This window comes from Tiliqua scincoides, chromosome 9 (assembly GCF_035046505.1).
Source record: "Tiliqua scincoides isolate rTilSci1 chromosome 9, rTilSci1.hap2, whole genome shotgun sequence".
Taxonomy (NCBI): Eukaryota; Metazoa; Chordata; class Lepidosauria; order Squamata; family Scincidae; genus Tiliqua; species Tiliqua scincoides.
This window is the reverse complement of record NC_089829.1, coordinates 21,207,669-21,232,422: the sequence shown is the minus strand read 5'-3', so window position 1 is coordinate 21,232,422 and position 24,754 is coordinate 21,207,669. Positions and strand designations below refer to the sequence as shown.

The following is a 24,754-nucleotide window of genomic DNA, read 5'->3' as shown; positions in this document are numbered from 1 at the left end:
GGTTGTGGAGATAGGGATCCCCCATATCTGTATCCATGGGGAGCCCTGGAACTGATCCCCTGTGGATATGGGGGGGATGCTTGTAGTAACCTGCTAATTCTTACATCATTGTAGAAAACCTACAACACTTGAACATCTAAGGGAAGCAATTGAAAAGATGTGTGAAACCATCCTAGCACATACATTGGTGGGTAGCTGCAAATCCCTTAGTCAATGATGTTGATGTATAGACTCAATGGAGAATATTTCAAGCTCTTGATCTAATTCATTAACTCAGTGTTTCCCAAACTGTGGGTCACAACCTACCAGTAATCCTCAACCTGACTGTTGGTAGGTCATGAAACTGAGGAGCTGATAGCTGACAAGGAAAATGCATATGTAAAGTGAAACTGAGTTGCAGGGTTTGTTTATTCCTGAGTAGGCAAACATACCCCAGTCCATTTCAAATGACAGGCTGAAAGGAATGCAATGCCAACACAATGGTCCTGATCCAATGAACACAAGTTCCAAAAGACAGTTTTGAAGGAAGTCCCCCCCCAGCTGGCAAATGTATTGAGTCCTGTTGAAAGTGAAACTGAGCCACACATGTGTGTTTACTTGTGAGTAAGCAAACATGCCTTGGCTCCTTTAGAAGGCCAGGTGAAGGGGAAAGCTGCTTCTGGCCACTATCCTGCTCTGGATACAGCACAAGCCTCTTGGCTTGCCCTTATTATTAGAATTGTGCCCTTATTTATTTATTTGATTTATATTCTGCCTTTCACCTCAAAGGGCACCCAAGGTGGCTAACAATTGCTTTTCTTCCACTGAGAACATAAGAACAGCCCCACTGGATCAGGCCATAGGCCCATCTAGTCCAGCTTCCTGTATCTCACAGTGGCCCACCAAATGCCCCAGGGAGCACACCAGTCAACAGAACAAAATTGACTACTATGGTATGTCCCCTGCTGTACCACTTTGCATGGTACCACATGACATGACATCATCACCAGTTACTTCAGGTTGGGAGGACAATGTTACAAACACCACTAAGAGGCTCAGGATGGGTAGGAGGGCATTTGAGTGTGAAAAAGCACACACTGGAGCTCTGCCCACTCAACCAAGCCTCCTATTGCTGCTTGTCATGTTGCAGTGCTGGTCTCAGTGCTGGGAGATGGGGGTTCTACGTATATCAGACACCACATCAAGTACCACTGGTGGTACAAGTAGCACTGGTTGAGAAACACTGGACTAGAACCTTGCTCTTTTACCTGTCACAAAATGAAAGCCAACAGACTTAAGCTGCTAGTTGTATGGCCTAGGTGCTTACACAGTTCAATCAGATCCAGCATACTCCCAGGCCTACTACAGGTACCCACACCCCAGTTGGCTTTCTTTAGGAGTAGGAGGGACAGATCTTCTGTTAACTCATATTGCTGTAGTAATTGATCAGTATCTGTCTGTACCCACTGTACAAGCAAATGACATTCCGGAAAGCCTTTGACAAAAGGTGACAGATTCTTTTTTTATTTGAAACAAAACTTACCACTTTTTAAAAAGAAATCAATAAAATACTTGCTGTGTACTTGGCACCAAAAGCAGCCCTACGAGTACTAAACAGGTTGAGTTAATTATACATTATGTACACAATAGCTGCAGGGTCTGGCATAAGAAGAGGCTGCTGGGTTTGTTTTTTAGTGAATTTAGTGACTGAAAACAAGCTGCCTGAGACAGGCCCAGAGATAGGCAACCTTGAGGCTATTTCTCCCTTAGTGATTGCATGGCATGAGTGGACCATCACAGTTCAAAAACCAAAGCGGGATAATGGGCTCATTCCCTTAAGCGCTGCTTTTTCCACCAAAGTCAGTTCACACACTCAGCTGCCTTCTGATCAGTGCTCATGCATGGGTGAACCAGGCTCTTTAACCAGGAGAACAAGAAGGTTGGGGGGTCACAAATCCTTGGTTCTGTCTGGGATAGTTAAATCTCTGCTACCCTATTCACATTTAAAACAATGTCCTCTCAAGCCCAGCAGTTCCTGTCTTCCACAATATTAAGGACTGCTTCACATGTGTTCCCATCACAGTACTGCAGGTGACTCCTGCTTGTGACAGCTTGCAATGTTGAAAAGAACTGGGCTGGAGGTGGCATTTGTATTGCGAGTTCTCTTGGCCCACTGCCACACATGAACCTTCACCTTATGCTGCTGCGTAGCAGGAAGGTGGGCACCGTCCTGAGCTGCCTTAGCAGACTAGAAGTGCTCTGTCTCTGTTGTTCAGCCAGTCCAGCAGATACGGGTTAGGGCAGGGCGGGCGGGCACCTAACTGACATGACAAACAGCATATTTGGCACAGACCATGCAAAAGCTGGGATCAAGAAACAAAGGGGAGGGGTAGCCAAGCACCCAACAGCTCCACTAGCCACTGCCACACCACAGAGCCACCCTGTCAACCCCTGGTGATTTGAGATGAGTCGAAGTTCTCAGGCATGATTAGAGACAGCAGCTTGGTTGGTTGCCGCATTACTTCCATCTCCTCGCCAGGCTCGGAAGCTGAGGAAGGCACTGACTCCGTAGCCTATCATCACAAGGCAAGCAAAGAACTGCAGAAACAGCAGGAAGAGATTATGGTTATTGGGATCAACAAGTCAGGCTTTACATGGTTCTTTTGGGGGGGGGGTCTGCATCATTGGTCCTGGTATCTTTCCTGGAGACCCAGTGTAGCATTCTGCTGGGCTTTGCAACCTTTCCCCCCCTCTTTTACTGGTATCGCTACAAATCAGCAGACAACTTGCCCCTTCAATGGGGCTTCCTTCCCCAAACTGCTGCACCCTGCACCTTCCCCAAACTGCTCTTGAAGACCATGCTCCTACACTGCCCCAATTCACAAACTGGTGCACCTCTGCCCCAGCCACCTCCACTCTCAAGGGGACTGAGCCAGACAAGGTATGGCCAAGCACCATCTGCCATGCTGAGAAGCTGAAAAGCACAGCTAGACTGTTTAAGCAGTGGAACAGTAAATCAACGTGAATGTGATAGTCCTTACAACAACCCTGGAAGGTAGGCACTGGCTTGCAAAAGGCTATGTCAAGACAATATACAAGAAGTGTGTGCAAAATACAGGACTATGCAAATGCTAAGGTTTATCAATATTTGACCTGCAAAACTGCAGCCTGAAGAGAAGAAAATGCTGAAGAGCAAGACATTACAGCTTTTGGCTTAAAAATTCAACATCCAAGCTGAAAAATAGGGTTTATTTTTTGCTTCAGTGATGCAAGCTGCTGCAGTGACATTTTAAACTAAAGGAACCCCCACATAGATTTAGAAAGTTCAACAATTATAGTTCAGTGCTGCAGAATAAATGGAGAAAACAAAAACTCAAACCATCCAAAGCGGTAGTAATCAAAACAAAAAAGCAGCATATTGTAACCAGTGTGTTTGTGTTGGGGAAGGGGGCGATAGCCATTGTTGGGCCATCCATGAGGTCACCTCCAGCAGCAGGCAGGTAGGGAGCATCTCTGTTTACCTACTTGTCACCTTTGGTCTTCCTTCTCCTTACTGCACACTCTGAATTAAAGAAGGACAAGGGCGACAGCAAGGAAGAGGCAATGTGGAAGGAAGGAGAGTGCTCCACACTGGAGAGTGGGAGCAGAGTAATGAGACAGCATTTGGCATGGTGCTTCAGGAGTCATGTCTTGGGCCAGCCCTGGCTGTAGGTCAGTGGCAAAGGACCTGCTTGGCCTTTGGAAGGTCCCAGGTTCATTCCCTGGCAGCATTTCCAAAGAGGGCTGGGAAAGATCTCTGTGCCCCCCCCCACATCAGAGTACAGAGTACTGACCTTGATGGAGCATTGCTCCCACTCAGGAGACAGTAGCTTCCTATATTTTAAATATAAGTCTGTCCTGTTACAGAATACAGTTGACCTAGATGCTAACATCACCTGGAACTGAGCAGGTCAACGACATGAAACAAAACACAGGTGCTTTGACAGGAATCTGGGAATTCTGCTGGCGTCACTGGGCATGGCACAATTGTGAGGCTGTTTCAAATTAAGAGCCCATATAGCACATCCTATTTCTTGTGGATCAAAAGGGTGTGTAACCTGAAAAGTGGATGCAGATCTAGAGGTGGTTGAGCACCTCATCATCATTCTCAGAGACAAAACACTTTGAATAAGCTAACCTCTGTGTGCAAATATAGGCAAGCAGTTTCTAACTGGCTGAGTGTGTGTCCTTCCACAGTGAGGTGACTGAAGGGTGCTACACCCAGCCTTGTCACATTGGTGGCAGGCACTGCAGTGGGTAACTGCACAGGGAGGGGGGGGAGACAAAGAGGTCACAGCTGAAGCGACATCATGCATTTGCCTAGTTACTGAGAATTAGCTCATTGCTGGCACTGCAGCTCTGAATGAGAACACAAATGATGTCCTAGAAAGACAGACCCTTTTTTTTGTATTGATGATTGTGGAGTGCACGGGGGGGGGGGTGGAGGGGGAGAATACTGTCACGGCAAACTGTGTCAGAGACAACACAGTTGTAGTAGGAGGAAGGGCTAGGGTAGAGGTGGGCAAACTATCTGACCTTAGGGCCACATTGGGGCATGGAAATGGTATACAATGAAGACTCATTGCTAAAATAAACATCAAACCTTCACTTTCAGCTGAGAAAAGACAAATACAGTACTTTGCGTTCCATGCTTTTGTGAACCCACAACATTGGCCATTCATGTTTCTTTTTCTTTGCACCCATATTTGAATGGAAGTTGTTCTGAGAGAGGAAAACAGGAAACTTTCTTGTGCTGTCTCCCATTTATGGCCAGGGCTTTTAGACCTGAACTGCTTTCTGGGACACACTCTCACTCATGCTCAGTCCCAGCATGGTTGGTTACACATGCATCCCAGCACTGGGATGCACACATGTGCATTTAAGAAGAGGCAGAGACCTGAATTGTCAGTAGGGTTGCCAACTGATTGAAGGTATTCCTGGGGATTTTTTTCCCCCCTCTATGTGCTGCCATGTTGGAAATTCCTAGACATCCTGTTGAAATCTCCAGGATTGCTTTCAGTTGCCACCTGACGATTGATGCTGATTCCAGGGGAGACTCCAGACCAATCCTGGAGGCTTGGTAACCATGGATGTGGAGCAGTTGGAGGACCACATCTTTCTTACCCCGGTCTTATTTCCCCCAGCTCTGTGCTAGGGACTTTGAGACATTTGGACGGGTCTGGGGGAATTGAGCTAACTGATGTGGGCAACATACAGAGTAAGCAAAGCACCTGTCAAGGTTAAACAGGCAGGCTGGGGCAAACCATTACCTACCGATGCCGCAGCTCTTCTGTTGTAGTCCGGCGAATGGGGCCAGGAGTAAGGCTCAACAGATGCAGCACTTGTTATAAAAGCTGTTGCATACAAGACAGCAGCTGCAATGTTGAATATCACTATCTGAAGAGGGGAGGAAGAGAGAGAGGATGATGTTTTTGGAGGACATTCTACAGAGCAACGTGGGATGCAAGGTGGCAAATGTTTTGTCTGTCACAGTGGGATTCCCACCTCCAGTGTGCCATGAACCCAATGTTGCAGCTTTTCTTACACATCGACAAATGTGCAAGTTGAATGATGGAGTTATTCTAGCTTCTCATCTCCTGCTTTAGGCACATGCCTCCCTTTACATACATTTATTTTAAAGCAACATACATGTCTTATAGACAGACAAGTTCTTTTTCTTGCAACAACTTCTATGTTACATTTTAAAACAAGTTGCTAAACTGCTCCAGGTACTAGGGAGAGAGGGTCAATCAGTGCTGGCACTGGCACAAGCCAATAGGCACCCACCAGAGTTGAATTTCACCAGTACACTGGAAAACTGCAGAACTGTCCATCGCCACCCCTCCAGGTAATCTCTCCAGGAGATGACGATAAACGTACATACATTTTCAAGGCAGTAAAAATATCCCAAGCCAGTTAAAATGCTAATTCCATTTTCATTTCATGCAGGCTTGTCAAAGTTGTGATATTGAAAAAGCAGCTGCCGGAGCCAATGCAATTTGCTAAAATTTGACTGATGGGCACACAGGCTAACAGACATAAACAAGGCTAGATCTGCCCAGCAAATCACCACGAGTGACTTTTCAATATTTAGTTCGTCTGCAACTTCAGATGCTCTGCTAAAGCACATGCAAATCCTTAAAAGCAAGCAGTGAGAGTGGGCCATTTGGTAGATCTGGACTAGATGGCTGGGTTGCCTGGTGCAGCAATAGCCCCATTCAGTTGTGGGATTTTGGCAGGCAGTCTCTGCTTCGATGGCTTGCAAAGATTCTAGTCATACTGGTTATGAAAGCACAACAATGGAAGTACTGTCACTTTCCTGCCCCTGCCTTCTGGATGCGCACAATAGAAGTAGAATAGGGAGGTGGTTTTTGGCTGTTCTTGGGAGAAGAGAAGGGACTGGCTGAATTGCTGCAAAATTAACTGTTTGACTGACTCACATTGTTCTTCGTCATTGCTAGAGGCAACATGCTTTTCTGAATTTAGATTCCAGTCTAATATCTCAAAATTTCACATAAATCTATTGAAGGTGATTTAGCTTTTAAACAGATGTCTAGTTTAGGAATACCTAGAACCTGTGAGCAGCTCTTTGTTCTTGTAAGTGTACACCCAGGTAGCTGAAATGACATACGGCTCTATCCTTCTCCTTTTGCTCCATTCTTCTCTTCCTTTCCAAATCCAGAGAGCAGCAGAAGAAGCAAAGTTGGCAGTGATTGGTGTACAGTTGGGTAAGGGAGGGGCAGCATACAGTGGCACTGGAAGGTCTTAGAGCAGCCCTAAACCTTATTTCTCCCCCCCCCCCCACACACACAGGATACTTATATCTTTCATTTTATTGGACTGCTATCCTGTCTTGTCTCAAGAATTTGTCAGACAAGAAACAACCTCATAATCACATTCTGATAAACAATAAGTTCAGAAGAACCATAAATACAGAGTCAGAAATTAAAATGTGTCCAAGGATGTCCCCTTGCATCTACTTTTACGGATTCTTGACAGTCTTTCTTGACAGGATCTGGACCCAATTCTTGGGAATCAGCAGTTAACTACACATGCACCCAACTCTTGCCCACTTTGGTTGATAAAAGCTGCTGGCTGAGTGGGATGAATGCATCTCTTGGAGAGGGCTTGGTTCTATTCTGCCATAAAATAGTAGTCGTCTGCTTTCTTCCAAAGTAGCCTTCCTTGGACCCCAGTGCATTAGACAGTTCCCAGTTCAGCTTCTCTTTTTGGACAAAGATACTTGAATGCTCAGTGGTAAGCGAACTGGATGAGACTAATTTCCTAAATCCTTTTTAATCTGGCTTCTGGCCATGGTATATGGAAGAGCCAGCATAGGTCATCCACTTGGGTGGCCAAGGATGAAAACTAATCAGGGGTGTTGCTAGTTCTGCTGGAACTCACAACAGCTTTTAGGACCATAGTATTATCCTAGAATGCCTGTCCAAGATGGATGCTGAGACCAGGGGTGGATGTAGTTGCTCTGGTATTGGCCTTGGACCTGGAAAATCCAGGCTCAAATCCCTGCTTAGTTACAAAGCTTTCTGAGTGACTTTGGACCAGTCACTGTGTCTCAGCCTCACAATAAAACACCACAAAGACAACATGCTTTTCTTTCATACCCCCCCCCCCAAACATATAGTACTATAAAGCTTTATTTTTTTCCTAGATCCTGTAAACAAAAAACCAATTCAGCGATTTCCCCATATTGAGGGCAAAAGCTTCTGCTTGTTTGGGGTCCCCAATAGTTATGGAAAATTGCTCCCCAAAAATTGCTAGGTACAAGCTATGCATTGGGTGTATTACAGGGAAAAAATGGGGGTGGGGACTCCTTGAAAGCAGTGCCTTTGAAGCAGTAATAAGAGTTCTCATTTTCATTACAAATGCCTCCTCTCCAGCTTTCTTTTGTATGATCTACAGTGGAAATAGCCAGAGAGACCAGCTCAGCTTCCTGTCATGAAAGAAGCCCTCAAGGAACACCTGCATCCTCCAAAAAAGCAAGGACCCCCATAGTTTCACCCGAACAACCTGGACTTGCATTATATAACATGAAAAAAATACTCACCACAATAGGCCAAGGAATCATGTAGAGCTTCAGCTGGAGCTGGAAAAGATACATGCCGTAGAGTATAACTGTCACCAGCCAGAAGAAGACAGCTACAAACATCACCCAGCCGTAGGAAGGATATGGCTGATAGTACGTGTCTGCGATGAGGGCCCACACCAGACAGCCTAGAACCTACAGGGGAAAGAAGGGTCATCTCCACTTTCATGGACCCTTGATTCCACGAGTCTTGCTCTTTTCAGTCAGTGGTTTTCAGGCAGGGATCCCACACCTCTTTCTAGTTGTTACACAGAGTCCTCCAGCTAGAGCTTCCATTGCAGAGGCATTGCATTTCCCCAGCTTTCAACCTGCTCACACACAAGAAAAACCCTGCTGCACCCTTCAGCATCTCATTTCCTACAAAGGCCCACTAGCTGCCTCCAGGAAGTCTCCAAGCAAGACAGAAAGGCATAACTCTCTCCCACCATTGCACCCCAGTAACCGGTACTCAGAGGTGGCCCTTCAGCAACCTGCTGCCTGAGGCAACAGCTTCAGTTGACCTCATAAAAGGGCTAGGCCCTGCAGCCACTGACAGACAACTTCATTGAGAAGAACTGAAAAGAGTACAGTGTGGAATGTGGTCTCATGATCACTGGCAGGCACCTATTGGATAGTGCCTGTTACTCCACTGATTATACGCAACAACTCTTCTCCCACAGTCCTCACCTCAGTCTTTCCTCAGTCTCTTTAAAAACAAAAACATTTGTTCTTTGAATTCCATCCACTCTTCATCTCCAGACCTCCCGTATCAATCTCCTTACATCTAAATGGGTCAAGGATCACCAGCATACCAACACCCCAGACCTCAAGTAAAACCAGGTTGTGAAAGTTCTCATCAGTAGTCATTCACAACCTTTTCTAAACAGGGATGTGCCAGAGTCAATTCTGAGTTGAGTCCCAAGTCTCCGCCCCCTTGACCCAAGTCACCCATGAATCATAACTGGTGGCTGACATGGTTCATCCAGAGACGTTTTTCAAATCATTTTGACTCAAGTTAAGTCTTTTCGAGAAATGAGTCACAGAAGTGGCGAAAAAAGCAAGTAAGCACACACAATGATGAGTCTATTAAAATCTTTATTTTTAGGGTAAAACCCCCAAGTCTCAAGTCAGTGCCTGAGTTTGACGTGTGCAACTCAAGATGCCATGAGTCACGAAACAAACATTTTGGCAACTCAAGTCCAAATTGTCCAAGTAGCACCCACCTTATTTACAAAAGGAGGTGGGCTGCTACTCAGACAACTTGGACTTGAATTTCCCTAGGTATGTGTTCTAAAAATACAAAAACTCACACTAGATACAGTCATCCTTTAAAGAAGGCCTTCATAATCTTCTCACCCATTGAGAAAAGGTTTTCACCTTTTCAGTAAATCTTTGCCAGGGCTGACCTGTCCATTAGAACTACTGAGGACAGTTGCTTCAGGCAGAAAATAGGCAAGGGACACCCATCCCCGTCCAGTTCCATTGCTCTTCATTCTGCCCATATGAACTTCAAAAGGAAGAGAGGAACAGCGGGGAAAGAGGAAGTGTGGAGGAGAGGAGGGTGGTGGGCTAGACTGTCAGAATATGCTTGCACACACTTCCTGTTTCACACCATTCCCAGCTTCCTTTTCAAACACAGGAAGGAGCAGCACCATGGGCAGGAAGAGATGGGCAAAGGGTTCCTTCCACCAGCTTGTCATGTAAGGATGCAGGGGCCAGCCCCTAGTACCCAGTGAAACTTACTTCAGTCTGGAAAATTCATACCCAAAGGGAGTGACTAAGAGTGGGGAAGCAGACAGAGGGGTTCCCCCATCACTGCTCCCAATTCTCCCTCTCAAAGCGGTTTTCTAGGTTCGGGTGCGGGGCTGTTGAGGACACTTCCAAGTGGGTTCCTTGTAGCTTCCACCTGCTATTACTTTTCCATTTGCAGGTCTGTATCATCCCTTCCACACCCAAGTAGATACAGTTGTGTTTTGGCAACACAGTAGATTTACCCTTGCCCCCATTTCCACTGTGGTATGTTGCACCTGGGTATGCACCTCTTTAAAAAGCCAGAAACAAAAGCAAAGAATGCTGCAGCAAACAAAAGTTCACACCCATGGTCACTGAGCTGCTGTAGTGCTCTTCACAAAAAGGTCAAATTTTCCACATTAATAAGTGTGACAGCGTAAGTGTGGCAGAATTAAAGGGGACGGTGGCTAGGCAATGATGTCCTGTGAACCTCCTTGTAAAAGGCAACAATCGCAGACTGGAACACCCCCATCCAGCACCACCCAAAATAGGTGTGATGAGCATAGGCATAGACAAGCTTTTGTTAGTGCAAGAGAAAACAAACATCACAGGGTTGCCATAGATTCAGCCAGAGTACTGTGCCAGCAGCCAGAGCTTCAATGCACAGGTGCACCTCAAGCAATCTTTTGCACCAGCTCTCGTTTCTCTCATCAGGAGCTGCAGGTAACCTTGTGGTGCTGGTTTCCATGGTTATGCACACACCACAGCTTGTCCCCATCCCACTCAAAGCAACCTAACACCTCCCCAGAGGAGCAGCCCATCGTTACTTCTGCCTGTGGGGGCTGAAGAAGAGTTGCAAGCTCCTCAGAGAGCATCAGTCTGTTGCCAACACAGCTGCTAGAAGGCCTTCTCAGCTCTTCTGTCTGGTGTAGCAGATTAGCTCAGCACAAGAGCTGGGAAGCTGCCCGTTCAAATCTTGCCTCAGCCATGACACACACACACCACAAAGGCTAAACAGGATAAACAGTGATCTACCTTGCCAGGTTGTTGTAAGATGCCTGGAATAATGTGAAGTGCTATTAAGACTTAGCACATATATTACAAGCCCCTGATAACTGAGCTAAGAGGTATCCTTGAAAGTGGAGGTTCTTTTATATCGAATGGGGAAGAGCAATTGTCCCTATTCAACCTATCACAGCATCTTTTCTGGGGCCAGCCCCTCAATGAGGCCAACAACCTCCTCAGTCCTAGTCAGCCGAAGGACAGGGTGGGGGTACCTGCTTTACTGCTCCCATAACCATGATTGAAAAAGGAAGAGGGGGCACATTGGAAGAGGAAGTGTGGAGGAGAGGCCAGAGCATCAGTTTCTTCTCCTCCACACTTCCTCTTCTGTACAAGAAGTTTCCTCTCCCTCAAATGATTTTAACAGGTTCTCTTTGGCAATGACATTACATCACGCTGTGTGGAGGGAGGGGGAATATCCAGGAGTAGCTTCAATTGAAGTTGACAAGCTAGATGACTTGCATATCCCACCACAAATCTACATCTGAGTGAGTATAGATTCCAACAGCCTAATTCAGGGACAGAAAAGTCCTTTGTTTGCCATCATTATAATATAACTGAGAGTCCAAAACTCTTGGTAATCAACTATGCAAACTGTCCAGATCTACTCTGCCTGCCCCAGAGTTAGCTTCTCTGGGATGAGAAAGAGCTGGGCATATACAGTGTCAGCAAGGCCAGCCCAAGACCTCCTGTATCAGTCGCCTCCCTTAACCGGGGATGTGAGAGCCACTTTAGTCCATCACAGGGGTGTCCAAAGTTTTTGGCAGGAGGGCCACATCAGCTCTCTGACACTGTGTCGGGGGCCGGGAAAAAAAAAATTAATTTACATTTAAAATTTGAATAAATTTACATAAGTTTACATAAATGAATATATTAAAGATGAACTTGTATGAATGAATGAAGGTCTTGGAATAGCTCAAGGCCTATAAAAGGCCTTGTACAAAGCAAGGCTGGCCTTTGCTGCCACTGCTGTGTCACGGATGTGAAAGAGCAAGCAGTGAAAGGAGCTCTCATCACACAGCTCACACGAGAGGTCAAACAGTCACCCTCACGCTGAGAGAAGTTGCGTTGGGCCAGTGCGGGCTTCAACAAATCTCCGGAGGGCCAGAGGCTCATTGGAGACTGGGGGCTCCTTGAGGGCCGCATTGAGAGGCCTCGAGGGCCGCAAGTGGCCCCCGGGCCGGGGTTTGGGCACCCCTGGTCCATCACCTCCTCCACTCCCAATTTGGCCCCCTCCTCCTTTTCCAATCCAGGGAGTGGGAGGGAAGAGGATCGGCAAGCACGTGCCCCCTGCCAGTCTACTGTCAGATGCGACAGCTTCAATTGGCCTCTTGGAGGGACTGGCTCTGGGGGATCTGTAAAATTTCTTTATTTCCAAATAAAGAGCACACTAGGGCAGTCCCTCTTCAGAGTGCAGCCCCTGCTTGCTCCTGTAGAAATTTTTAGCAATATGCCAACACGCTTGCTCTGTCTGTTCAAACTGCAAAATGACATGAGACATACTCACAGACAAGTACTAACACACAGAGTACAACAGCTTGGGTCACAGACACATTCATAATTAGTGTAAACTCACAGCAGCATAGTGAGGAAATCACACAATCAATCATAGTTGTGGCAGGAGCTGCTGGCCTTGATCAACAATCCTTGTCAATCCCCTGGAGCTGTGAACCAACACCATGGGTGCCACACACAAAGTGTGACTCAATAACTATTGTTTTTCTTTCACACAAATTTCATCAATACAGTCAATCAACTCGGGTTGCAATCCTATAGCCACCTACCTTGGGGTAAGTCCCACTGAAGTCAGTAGGACTTACTTCAGAGTAGGCATGCACAGAATGCAACTCAAGATTCCTTTAAATCTAGTGACTTAAAAAAATCCACATCAAACTATTTCTCCTGCTAGAGAATACAACAAAGAAATCTAAGAAGGGGAACCATGTTCAGGCAGGGCTGGCCCATTCATGAGGACAACTGAACCAGTCACCTTAGTTAGCCAATTGATGGGGGAGTGCCCACCTCTGTCTCCCCCATTTGCTTCTACTGGGAAAAGCAAAGCTAGCACATCACCCAGTAGGGAGAGGGAGCATTTGTATACTGCCTTAAGCAGCAGGTGGTCTTGGGTGCAGGTAACAAGAAGTAAGGCTAATCATTACTCTGAATGAGGTCACCAGGGTACCAAAGCAAGCACAGGTCATGCCCAGCTGAGCCAATGTTTGGAGGTGGTTTGATTACACACACACACACACACACACCCCAGTTCCTGGCTTCAAGATTGAATGCCTTTGACAAGGTGGCACAGAGCCAGCAAAAGGCCCCTGTCAGGGGGGAGAATGACGTTGTCCAAACAGCTGGCTGGTCTCTTGGTTTACCACCGGAAAGTCTACAGAAGTCTTCATTGCTCACGGCCATGAAAGAGATGCTGTGTGGTCAAGAAGACATTGTCTCTTTAGAGCACAAACGCTCCAGCTCCCAAAGTCCCTGCTATTGCTTCAGCCTGGACAATGCCTTCTTTTTAATCTTCTGTTTCTAGCCCCCACAATAGACTTGACACACACACACTTGCGAGCACCAAACAGAATTGGTAGCCTAAAGCACAATGGAGAAATGGCTCCTGGCTTGACTGGGGGGGGGGGGGGGGGCTAAATATTTTAAATATTTATATAGCAGTTTTCAACAAAAGAAGGTCATAAAGCCATTTATAAAGTAAAACAAAAACAAGACAAACCTATCTTCCCATCCCCAAAGGGCTCACAACCTAAAAAAATAAACATCAGAAACAGGATTAGAAGAGACACTGCACTGGAACGAAGTGGGAAAGTTGCTTTCCTCTTGCTAAATATAAGCTATCCACCATTTTAAAGGTGCCTCTTTGCCCAGTTAGCAGGGGCCATATTTTATTTTCATATTCTAATATTTAGCACTTGTCTAGCTTTGAATACATGCTAGGGATTCCAGCACGTTCCAGGACTGTGTTGTTTGGAACTTTGTCCTGCCAGGTGATGCCGAGGATGCGTCGGAGGCAGCGCATGTGGAAAGCGCTCAGTTTCCTCTCCTGTTGTGAGCGAAGAGTCCATGACTCGCTGCAGTACAGAAGTGTACTCAGGACGCAAGCTCTGTAGACCTGGATCTTGGTATGTTCCGTCAGCTTCTTGTTGGACCAGACGCCTGCGTTGGCTTGGTCATGTCGTGAGAATGGATGATGGCCGGATCCCAAAGGATCTCCTCTATGGAGAACTCGTGCAAGGAAAGCGCCCTACAGGTAGACCACAGCTGCGATACAAGGACATCTGCAAGAGGGATCTGAAGGCCTTAGGGATGGACCTCAACAAGTGGGAAACCCTGGCCTCTGAGCGGCCTGCTTGGAGGCAGGCTATGCAGCATGGCCTTTCCCAGTTTGAAGAGACACTTTGCCAACAGTCTGAGGCTAAGAGGCAAAGAAGGAAGGCCCATAGCCAGGGAGACAGACCAGGGACAGACTGCACTTGCTCCCGGTGTGGAAGGGATTGTCACTCCCGGATTGGCCTTTTCAGCCACACTAGACGCTGTGCCAGAACCACCTTTCAGAGCGCGATACCATAGTCTTTCGAGACTGAAGGTTGCCAATAATACCCTGTCTAGCTTTGACTGTGCAGAACATTTCGTGTGTGTTATTGCGATTCATTCTTATAGCAACACAGTAAAGTAGGTTTTATTATCCCCATTTTGCAGATGGGAAAGACAAAGGCTGAGTGGGAGTAGCTTACAAAAGGAGTTGAACTGGGGAAGTCCCAATTCACAGCTCAGCCTTGAAGCCTCTGCCTTTAGCACCAGAGATGGAAGCATCATTAATGGCAACCACCATGGATCTTTCAGATTTCAAGATGGTTGGGAAGCAACATCCACACCGAGGTTTGATGGTTGGCTTGTCAAGTCCTCCAAGATTTGGCTCCAAAGAGGCCATATTTTTTTCAGTCACCAGAGGATCTTATGGCACCTTAGAGGTGCAGCTTGTCATCTGTGAGATGACAAGCGGCACCTGCTGAAATTCCCTCTTCTATACCATTTGTTAAAGGTCCAGGATCCCTAAAGTTGAAAAGTTTGCCCACCCCTGCTCTAGTTCACCATTTTCCTGTTCAGTTAGTTCCTTCCTCCCTCCAAAGAAGAGGAAGAGAAGCAGGAGCAATTGATGCACCACCAGATAAGGGAAGGGAAGACCAAGGCCAGCCCATCCACAAGATCAACTGAAGCTATTGAATCAGCAGACTGATGGAGAGGCTCTTCTCCTTGAACTTCCTTGCCTCCACCACTGCTGCTTCCTGGATTGGAGGGGGTCAGAGAGGAAAATAAAACATGGAGGGGAAGGGACTGCCAAGCGAAGACATTGAAGAGTGGGAGGAGCAGAGGTTGGCACATCATCAGGTAAGGAAGGGGAGCATTTGGCATGCAACTTGAGGCACCAGGAGGTCTTGAGATGTTATGTTGACTCATTCCTGGCAGCATGAATCCTACCCTCAAAACATATAAACAAATTAATTGTGTAAGTAACATGAAACATATTAAAGGCTATGCATTAGCTCAATTGTAACTCAACTCCACAACTCTTCAAGCCAGCTATGTGCAGCACTGATTGAACAGCAGCTACATTGTCACACACCTGCTCTCTCTCCTCCCTCCTCAAATCCCTGAAGCAGTTTCACAATTTAAGGCAACTAAAGAATGCTTAACATGAAATGTGTAAGTGGCACTTTAGTAAGAATAAAAACCCCAAGAGCATCATGAAGGGGAGCATGGACAGCAGGTTCCACATCAGCCCTCTGTGGAAAAGAGAGAGTTGCCAGCAGTGGCAGTGGTGGAACAAGTGCAATTGGCACAGCATCATTGGCAGAAGGGAGACAGCAGCAACCTAGAAACATGGCCACCTGCAGAATGCCAGCCACCCCCTACCAGGTGTCATCTGCTCAGGGAGGGAGAAGAAGAAAATTGGCAGCGAGGAAGGCAGCTATAGCAGCAGGTCATCATACTGGGGGTACCAGTGCATCTGGCCGCCCAGTGAGAAAACCCTACTCCTTTCTTGAATGACTTCTGGGGCGGGGAGTATTTCCTCTGAGAAAGTCCACAGGGCAGCCAATTGTTTTCATTTCAATCCAATATTTATTCCATAAGTAAAACATTCCCGCAGGCGCTGGAGTAGAGCTCCATGTGATCTTCCTAGCACAAAAGGCTATTGAAAAATGGGCACTGGCAGGGCTCCAAGGCATTCTGCATTCCACAGGAGATGGCTTGCTGACCAAGATGCGGCAGAGAGGTCTAGAGGCATGGGCAGAGCTGTTTGCATTTGTGGCATCAGGCCCAAGAAGAGCATCAGCCTCTCACAGTGTTATAAGCATGGGCTGATGGCAGGAGGAGGCTAGCTGGAACTGAGCCCAAGGCTCATAGGTGCAAAAGGCCCTATTTCAACACTGCAAATAATCCAGGCACCTACTGATCTCTTGCCAGCTTCCAGGTCTATTTTAGCTGCCACTCTCTCCTCTTCCTCCTCCTCCCCCCTTCCCCCCACAACCTCTCTTGCCCCTGCCTGCCTGCCTGCCTGCGCCAAGCCCCCACCCCTAGTGCAGTTTAATGAGAACAGTGGCAGGGAATGAGAGGTACATGGCAATTCTGTCCCTTGCAGATAAGTGAATTTGCATATAAAGAGAACTGACTGAACCATTAGTTTCTGTAATGCAGAGATGTGGGAGGGTGGGCCGGCTGTGCTAGGAGAAAGATTATTATGATCACACTTGCCCTAAAAGTGTGAAAGCATACAAACTGCTTTCCATAGGCAAACAAAAAGGGAAAGCCACCACCTTAGTACCCTGTTTGGAAATTTGAGTTTTTCCGAGAGATATCCGGTTGGTTACCATAGGAAGATAGTGCAGTGGGTTTGGTGGACTTCAGAAGGATCCAGTAGGAGAATTCTTGGATTCTCCAGTTTTTGATTATCGGACTCTCCTTACCCCTACTTTTTAGTGGGTCAGAAAAAAAGGGACATTCCTTATGCTCTAAACAGCATTGTGACATTTTCAATTAAGAACTACTCCTAGTCCTCTCAAAGCCAGGCAATAGCAAAGGCTGGCAGTCTGGAACAATGGGGCAAACCAGCTCCCTCCCAAGTGAATGGAGATCAGATAGGTAAAATGATAAAAGACTTGTATTAAAGACAGTCAAAGGTATCAAAACAATGGATGGAAAAAGGTGTGGCTAGAAAGTGAAGCACAGGTAGCCCAAGGTGTGCGGATAAGATGTGTGGGGAGGCCAAGGTTGGTACAAAGGTTAAAATGCAGACTGAAAAGGAAAACAAACCAGGAATGCCACTTTTTCCAGGGTACTTTCCCTACCCTGAGTACTCACACCAGCCCAGAATCTTGGTCTTCATGCCCATACTTAGCTGCATGACTCATCAAAGCACCAGGCACTCCATACATCAAAGCAGGACAATTGGGGGGGGGGGGGAGAGAATATGTGATCCTGCTGTTTATAACCAGTGGCCATTAATCAGGGTTTCCATGTGGGAACAGAGATCGGGAAGGAGAAAGGAGTCACCTGAGCCATTACTTTACCCACTCTGGAGGCTGCACAGTGCAAGGAGCTGATCCAAGTCCACATTCTGTGTTACCAGTCAGGACAGACAAAGCAGCAGTGGCTCCTGCACTTGGATGACTCAGCAGTACCCTCTCAGGCGCTGACCACCATGCAGGAGCCTAGGAGGTGACTCATATGAGTCATGCAAAAACACACCTATGTGACTTTGCAAAATTAGATACTTTTGGGGCCTTGGTTAAAAATGGTTTATTAAAGCGTAAATGGTGCTCAGGAACTATAAATAGCTCTGTGCAATTGTCTTCCCTTCCCCCGGGCTGGCAGGACACATTCCTGAGAGGAAGGCAGCAGTGGTTTTCCTGCCTTTATAGGGAAGGTTTACTCCACCTCAGGGCTGGCCCATCCATGGGGCCAACCTAGGCTGTCCTCCTTCCACTCTCTGGATTGGAAAAGGAAGAAGGGGACAGAGAGGAAGAGGAAGCATTGACGGGAAGAAAGTGCTGAGCAAGTATATCAGAGTGGGACAGCAGCAGAAGTTGACACTCCTTTGGGGAAGGGGGGAGCATTTGGCATATCACATCAGGTCATGGGCCACTTTCACATGCAGACACACTCTGTACCAAAGGGAGTGTCTTCAACTGATAAGCTACAGAAGAAACTGTTCTAACATTCTGTTTAACCCATTTCTGTCCAGCCCACAGATGTACACATTTGATCCCGGTTGCATATATGCAATGTTGGACAGAAATGGCTTAGGGCCATTAGGGTCAAACTAGACACAACATACATTTGGAAAATTGTTTTAGGTTTCAATTGCAGCTGTACTGAGGCCCAACCCAGTACAGACACCCAGACACATTCCTGAGAGGAAGGCAGCAGTAGTTTTCCTGCCTTTATAGGGAAGGTTTACTCCACCTCAGGGCTGGCCCATCCATGGGGCCAACCTAGGCTGTCCTCCTTCCACTCTCTGGATTGGATAAGGAAGAAGGGGACAGAGAGGAAGAGGAAGCATGGACGGGAAGAAAGTGCTGAGCAAGTATATCAGAGTGGGACAGCAGCAGAAGTTGACACTCCTTTGGGGAAGGGGGGAGCATTTGGCATATCACATCAGGTCATGGGCCACTTTCACATGCAGACACACTCTGTACCAAAGGGAGTGTCTTCAACTGATAAGCTACAGAAGAAACTGTTCTAACATTCTGTTTAACCCATTTCTGTCCAGCCCACAGATGTACACATTTGATCCCGGTTGCATATATGCAATGTTGGACAGAAATGGCTTAGGGCCATTAGGGTCAAACTAGACACAACATACATTTGGAGAATTGTTTTAGGTTTCAATTGCAGCTGTACTGAGGCCCAACCCAGACTGGGACCCCAGCAGGGAGTTGTCATGTTCCTATGTGCCATTTCCCCACTATAAGGGGCTCCCATGGGCTACTGTGGCCCCCAAAGGTGCCAATGTTGCAAACGGCAGCTGCAAGAGCCCATAGCAACTTGGGAGGTGTATTTTTCCTCCCAAACCCCCATGTGTCAGTCACTTGTTTGGAGTATAGAATAGGGAAAAGGGACAGCAACTGAGAAAATAACTGAGAAAGGAAGTTCATTCTCATATCAACTTCTCTACCACCTTCTGCAACCAAAATCAGCAGAACAACTTGAAGAGGTGATCAACTCTCTAAACGAGTGTTTTTCATGGTACAGGTACCGCCAGTGGTACTCGAGGTGCTGCCTGGTAGTACTCACAGGAGCCCTGGACACCTGCCATCCGGCACAAGACCAGGAATATGACGCAACAAACTGCAGTAGGAGTCTTGGCAGGCAGAACTCCAAAACATGCTTTTCCACGCTTGAAAAAGCCCTCCAGTCCACACTGAGCCTCTTACTGGTGTTTGTTGTGTCACATCTGGCCCCCAACCCAGAAATAATTGTTGATTACGATCTCCTAGCGGCATCTGAGGCAGCCTGCCAAATTGTCTAGCAATACATCAGCTACCACCTCTGTGATTCCTCCTCCCTGGGTTTGAAAATGAGGAGGCGAAGCAGCAATGTTCAGACAGAGGTGGCCCCTCCCACCATCTGCTACAGCTTCCTGAGCTGGCCTCACTGAAGGGCCAGCCCTGTCTTCTTGAGGCTACTGGAAGTAAACAAACTCCTAAAAAAACAATACAGCGTCTGCACCATCATCCCACCTCAACCAACCAACAAGGCTAATTTTGGCTCTCAGTTCAGGGGTACGGAAACTTCGGCTTCTTTCTCGGTTGCAGGCCCTGGGTTGAATAAGGAATTGCAAACAGGCTCGGGGCCCAATCCTATCCAACTTTCCAGCGCAGATGCAGCTGTGCCGACAGGGCATGCACTGCATCTTGAGGTGGGGCGATAGTCATGGAGGTCTTCTCAAGGTAAGAGAACATTTGTTCCCTTACCTCAAGGTCATATTGTGGCTGCATTGGTGCTGGAAAGTTGGGTAGGATTGGGTCCTCAGCTGCTGACAAAACTGCGTGCCCAGTTTCTGCCAACTGTAGCTAGAAACTCTGTGCTTCTGTTTACTTAAGCTTCAGTCTGAACTGTGGCTCATTCACCCATGCCCTACAGAACACTGAATTCACTCTCCCGCCTTGTAGGTGCATTGTCCACCCAGAAAGCCACCAACAGGCACAACGAAACATGAAGGTTCTTTTGTCAGGTCCCCAATCACCTCTTCACAGTCATTGGGCTGGCCAAACTCACAACACAATTGGGTGTTGCAAAGGGATCTTTACGCTGAACTCTTGCCTTTCTCCACTGAAAAGTCTCCACTGAGTGTGGTCCAGGCAAGTCAGTTTTGTTCAGCCTCCCAACACAGGACAGAAAAGAACCATCACACCCTTATGCTCCAAGTCATTTAATACATTTTCAGCAGTCTTGTCCCAGCTAGGAACACAGATTTTAAAAAACCAAACTGGAAAGGAGGGGTGAGAAATGTCCCTTTTATCACTTGGGAACTCCCCAACTTCAATTGCAAGGTAGCCAAGCATGATAAGAATTCAGGTCAGATCTACCTACACACACAGTACAGTAAGATGGTAGAGTTCAGAGGGAGAAGAGTAGACTGGACCACTTCAGACTGCAGATGGCAAAAACATTTTTTTGATTGCTCCCCCCATATAAAAAACCACCATCACAACCTTCCACCAAATCAGATGGTATTAAACTGTAGGGCATGAAACACGGGATGAGGAGGGGCGACATTTCATCGAGAGACAGGAACAGGAGGCAAATGGAGATTTCTTCCTTTCATCAGACCAGACACCAATTGGTCTTAGAAAGTGGCTTGTCACTGATCCACATGGGATGGGGGGGGCCTAACTGCTCCACCTCCCTATGCAATATGGGAGAACTGCTTTGGTTCATGAGCTTTCCATGTATCCTTCAGAAGAGGGAGTGGAGCTGTCCTATTTTATTCTAGTGCCCCAATCCACAGACTATCTCTCGCAGATGACGATGGGCAAGGATCTCTGCACACTACTGTGGAATAGATGGTTGGAACATTGTGTAAGCACAAGACATGTGCAGTAATGAGGCCTCTGTCCAAGTACAGGGTGCCTTTAACTGCACCAGTTAGCACTCACAACCAGCACCATTGGGGGCAAAAATTTGCCTGTGACCCCAAAAGCAAGGTAAGTTTACTTTCTAAGAGGTTTGAGGAAAGCAACTCACTGCTTGTCCTTTCCTGATGGTGTTAGCTTGCTTCTTGCAGAGAGATGTGTGTTCATTTCAAAACTCTGAACTCACCTGCCCAGGACACCTCTACCACCATATTCTGCTGTAAGCAAGTGACCTTAGATATGTGCAATATGGAGAGACCAAATGTGTATGGATTTGATGTAAGGAGATGTGCCGGGACAACAACATTTGGGAAGTACAAGAGCCTGACTGGACCTAGCTCTCTAGCTCCAACCCTGTTCCAACACCACTACCCAGATGCTACTGAAAAATCAGTAGCAAGGACATGAAGGGAATACTTTCCTCTGAACGTGGAGCTTCCATTTCACCACCCACTGACAGATCAGTCCTCTCTAAATTTGTCTGATCCTATTTTAAAGCCCCTTTAGTATGCCTTTAATGAGCCCAGCTTGTAGCAGGTGGTTCCAAAGGTTAACTATGCACTGTGTCAAGGAGGACTCTCTTTCTCAGCAATCAGCAGCAGCAGCTTTGGACTTGGAACTAGCCTCTAAAGCAGTGATTGTCAACCTTTTTCATCTCATGGCACACTGACAAGGCACTAAAATGGTCAAGGCACACCACTAGGTTTTTGACAATTGACAAGGCACACCATGCTGCCAGTAGGGGCTCACATCTCCCATCGGCACTATTAAAAAATGACCTTCCCCCAAATTCCTGTGGCACACCTGTGGACCACTCACGGCACACCAGTGTGCCACGGCACAGTGGTTGAAAATGGCTGCTCTAAAGCATCCATTCCTGAAGAAGAGGGAGGCACTGCCTGCCATCAAAACCTATTTGTTTAAATTGAGGGGTGCCTCAAACCAGCCTAGAAGTCTCAGCCTTTGTCTTGCAGATTCTTGCTCCTAATGTTAAAAGGTATGTTCCTGAAATTGGATTGACTGGTGCACTACAGGCACTCTGCACATGCTTGCTCAGACTTTTCCTGCCCCTTGCTTAAAGTTCATGTGCGCAACCTACCACTGTCTGTCCCTGAGCCAGCTAGATCCTGGTTAGTATCAGGCTTCTCCTTATGGCCAACCCCAGCCACATCAACCCTCAGAGTTCAAGCCCTTGCCTTGAAAGTCCTTCATATCTGAACCCACAACAACAGTGCAGAAGAGAACAGGGTTGCTATTCAAGCAGAAAGGCTTGGGAGGGCAGGTGTAGGGGAAGGGGGAGTAGCTGATTTGCCAAACTTCTCTGTTCTAAAGACACAGGAGTCTCCTTTGCATCTAGAATAGCCAACCAACTTCCATAGACCAGTCCTCTTCCTCCCATGTCTGCTCTCCCCTTCCTCACTGTCAATCCTCTGCCCCCCCCCCCTTCTAAGCACTTCACACAATATAACCATTTTGCCCAAGAGGGTCAAGAGTCAGTCCAGTCCAATAAGCAGACGGGGGTGGGTGGGGGGTGATAGATGCCAGGAGGTGCCAAGCTCCTCTAGAAAATCCTCTAGGGGAGGAAACAGCATCTGATACAATTACCTTGAGGAAGCAACTCAAAGATAAATCAAGCCAGTGGCCAGATGCCCCCTCCCCAATGAATCTCACTTTGAGTTCCATCTTGAAAGAAATGCAAAATCATAACACTGTCGTTCAACACATTGGCATCCACACTCCAGAACTTTGGGGCAGATGGGTCTGGGGAGGGAGCAGCTCTGTTCCAACCTCTTCCCCTCACTCCATTTGCTTGGGGAGCAGGGGAAAAAGAAGAGCCCTGTTGCATCAGGCCAAAGGCCCACCTAGTCCAGCTTCCTGCATTACACAGTGGCCCACCAAATGCCTCAGGGGACACACAAGACAACAAGAGACCTGCACTCTGGTGCCCTCCCTTGCATCTGGCATTCTGAGGTAGCCTACTTCTAAAACCAGGTTGCACATGCCCATCATGGCTTGTAACCTGCGATGGACATCACCTCCAGAAATCTGTCCAATCCCCTTTTCAGGGCATCCAGGTCAGACTCCATCCCCACATCCTGTGGCAAGGAGTTCCACAGGCTAATTACACGCGGGGTAAAGAAATATTTTCCTTTTGTCTGTTCTGTCTCTCCTGACACTCCGTTTTAGTGCTGAGCGAGAGGGGGAAAACGAACTCGAGCGGAAAAGAGGGGGCGAGCACGATTAGCCTCCCGCTTGTGTACAGCGCCGAGCACCCCTCGCCACGCGTCTCCAGCAGGAAGGAGGGAGGGGGGACCCTGCTCTGCGAGCCGCCCCCACGGCAGGTGCCCGGGTCCTCTTCCCCAGAGGAACCCAGACTGGGGAGGGGGCGCGCGTGGGTGGTCCTCCCCACACACGTGTACTCACGATCTCCACGGCCATCAAGACGCCGAAGAGGGACTTCAGGAACTCCGTGTCCACCGTGGAGGAAAGGGGCGCGGACAAGGAGCCGCTTGCGGGGCTGCTGGTGCGGGTGCTGACTTTGGCCGGGAACTCGGACATGCCGGCGGTGGAGCTGGTCGGCGCAGGGGGCGACCAGGAGATCGGGCCAGGGGGCAGACCCAGGAGCCCAGCCGCGTCCTCAAGCGCTGCTCATCACCGCGCCCGTGCGCTCTGGCTGGCGCCCTAGAGGCAGAGGCGGAGCGCGCCTCTTCCCCGGGGCTGCGGGTTTAACCCTTTCCCACGACCGCAGGCGGGGTCCAGCCAAGGCTTCCTCGGCCGCGGAGCTCCACCTGTGGTTTCCAGTGTCTGCTCTGCCAAGTTCCCTTTAACGCGCCCGTGCCCGCCTTCCCACCTACTCCCGAGATAGACACGCGTCACGTGCGCCTTTTTCCCACGCGCACCATTCCTCGCATGCCATCCATCGCCTCCCTCCCTCCGTCGCCACGACAACAAGCCCAAGAACAACGCTAGGGCTGGAAGCCCGCACCGACTCGCGAGGAAACTCATTACTAACCTCACTGGGGCTTTCTTCCCAGTAAGAAAGAAAATATTTCTTTACCCCGCGTGTCGTTGGTCTGTGGAACTCCTTGCGACAGGATCAAGGTGACCAGACACAATTGAGGACACAATGCCTGAACCCTTATATAGAAAATGGTTCTCAAACGTTTAGCACCTGGAACCACTTTTTAGAATGACACTGTCCTCCATTGTATCTGGTTACCCTGCACAGGACAGGCCCTTAGCCAGGATTCTAGAGGTGGGGGAGCGACTATTTTTTCAAGGGAGGCAATGATGTCAGGTATTTATACTGGTGGGCAAAATGAAAGGATAAGTCTGGAGAAACATCAAATACCTGAAACTCCCCCAAATTTCATGAAGAGAAAATAATTTGGGTTTTTGTTTTTTTTTTAAAGATGCATTCGTTAGCTGTAAAGCAATGTAACAATAATTTGCATAGAACAAATGCATCTCTGCATCCAATGTAAAATGTATTGCCTACATAGAAATAACATGCAACATATCCTTTCATTTACACACCAGTCCAATACACAGGCTTGCAACCCTCCAAAAGTAAAACATATCACTGTGATGCAGGTAGTATTTACTTAACATAAGAACATAAGAACAGCCCCACTGGATCAGGCCATAGGCCCATCTAGTCCAGCTTCCTGTATCTCACAGCGGCCCACCAAATGCCCCAGGGAGCACA

General features: G+C 47.7%; 1 protein-coding gene across 1 annotated transcript; it reads right to left on the bottom strand.

Annotated features, from left to right (window-relative positions):
- Positions 1-1,475: 1,475 nt before the first annotated feature.
- PLLP (plasmolipin) lies at positions 1,476-23,886 on the bottom strand. The gene is made up of 4 exons (XM_066637138.1): positions 23,470-23,886; positions 8,084-8,257; positions 5,293-5,415; positions 1,476-2,577 (listed from the first exon to the last, which is right to left on the bottom strand). The coding sequence occupies exons 1-4, from the start codon at positions 23,602-23,604 to the stop codon at positions 2,458-2,460; spliced, it is 552 nt and encodes a 183-aa protein (XP_066493235.1). The 5' UTR covers positions 23,605-23,886; the 3' UTR covers positions 1,476-2,457.
- Positions 23,887-24,754: the final 868 nt, after the last annotated feature.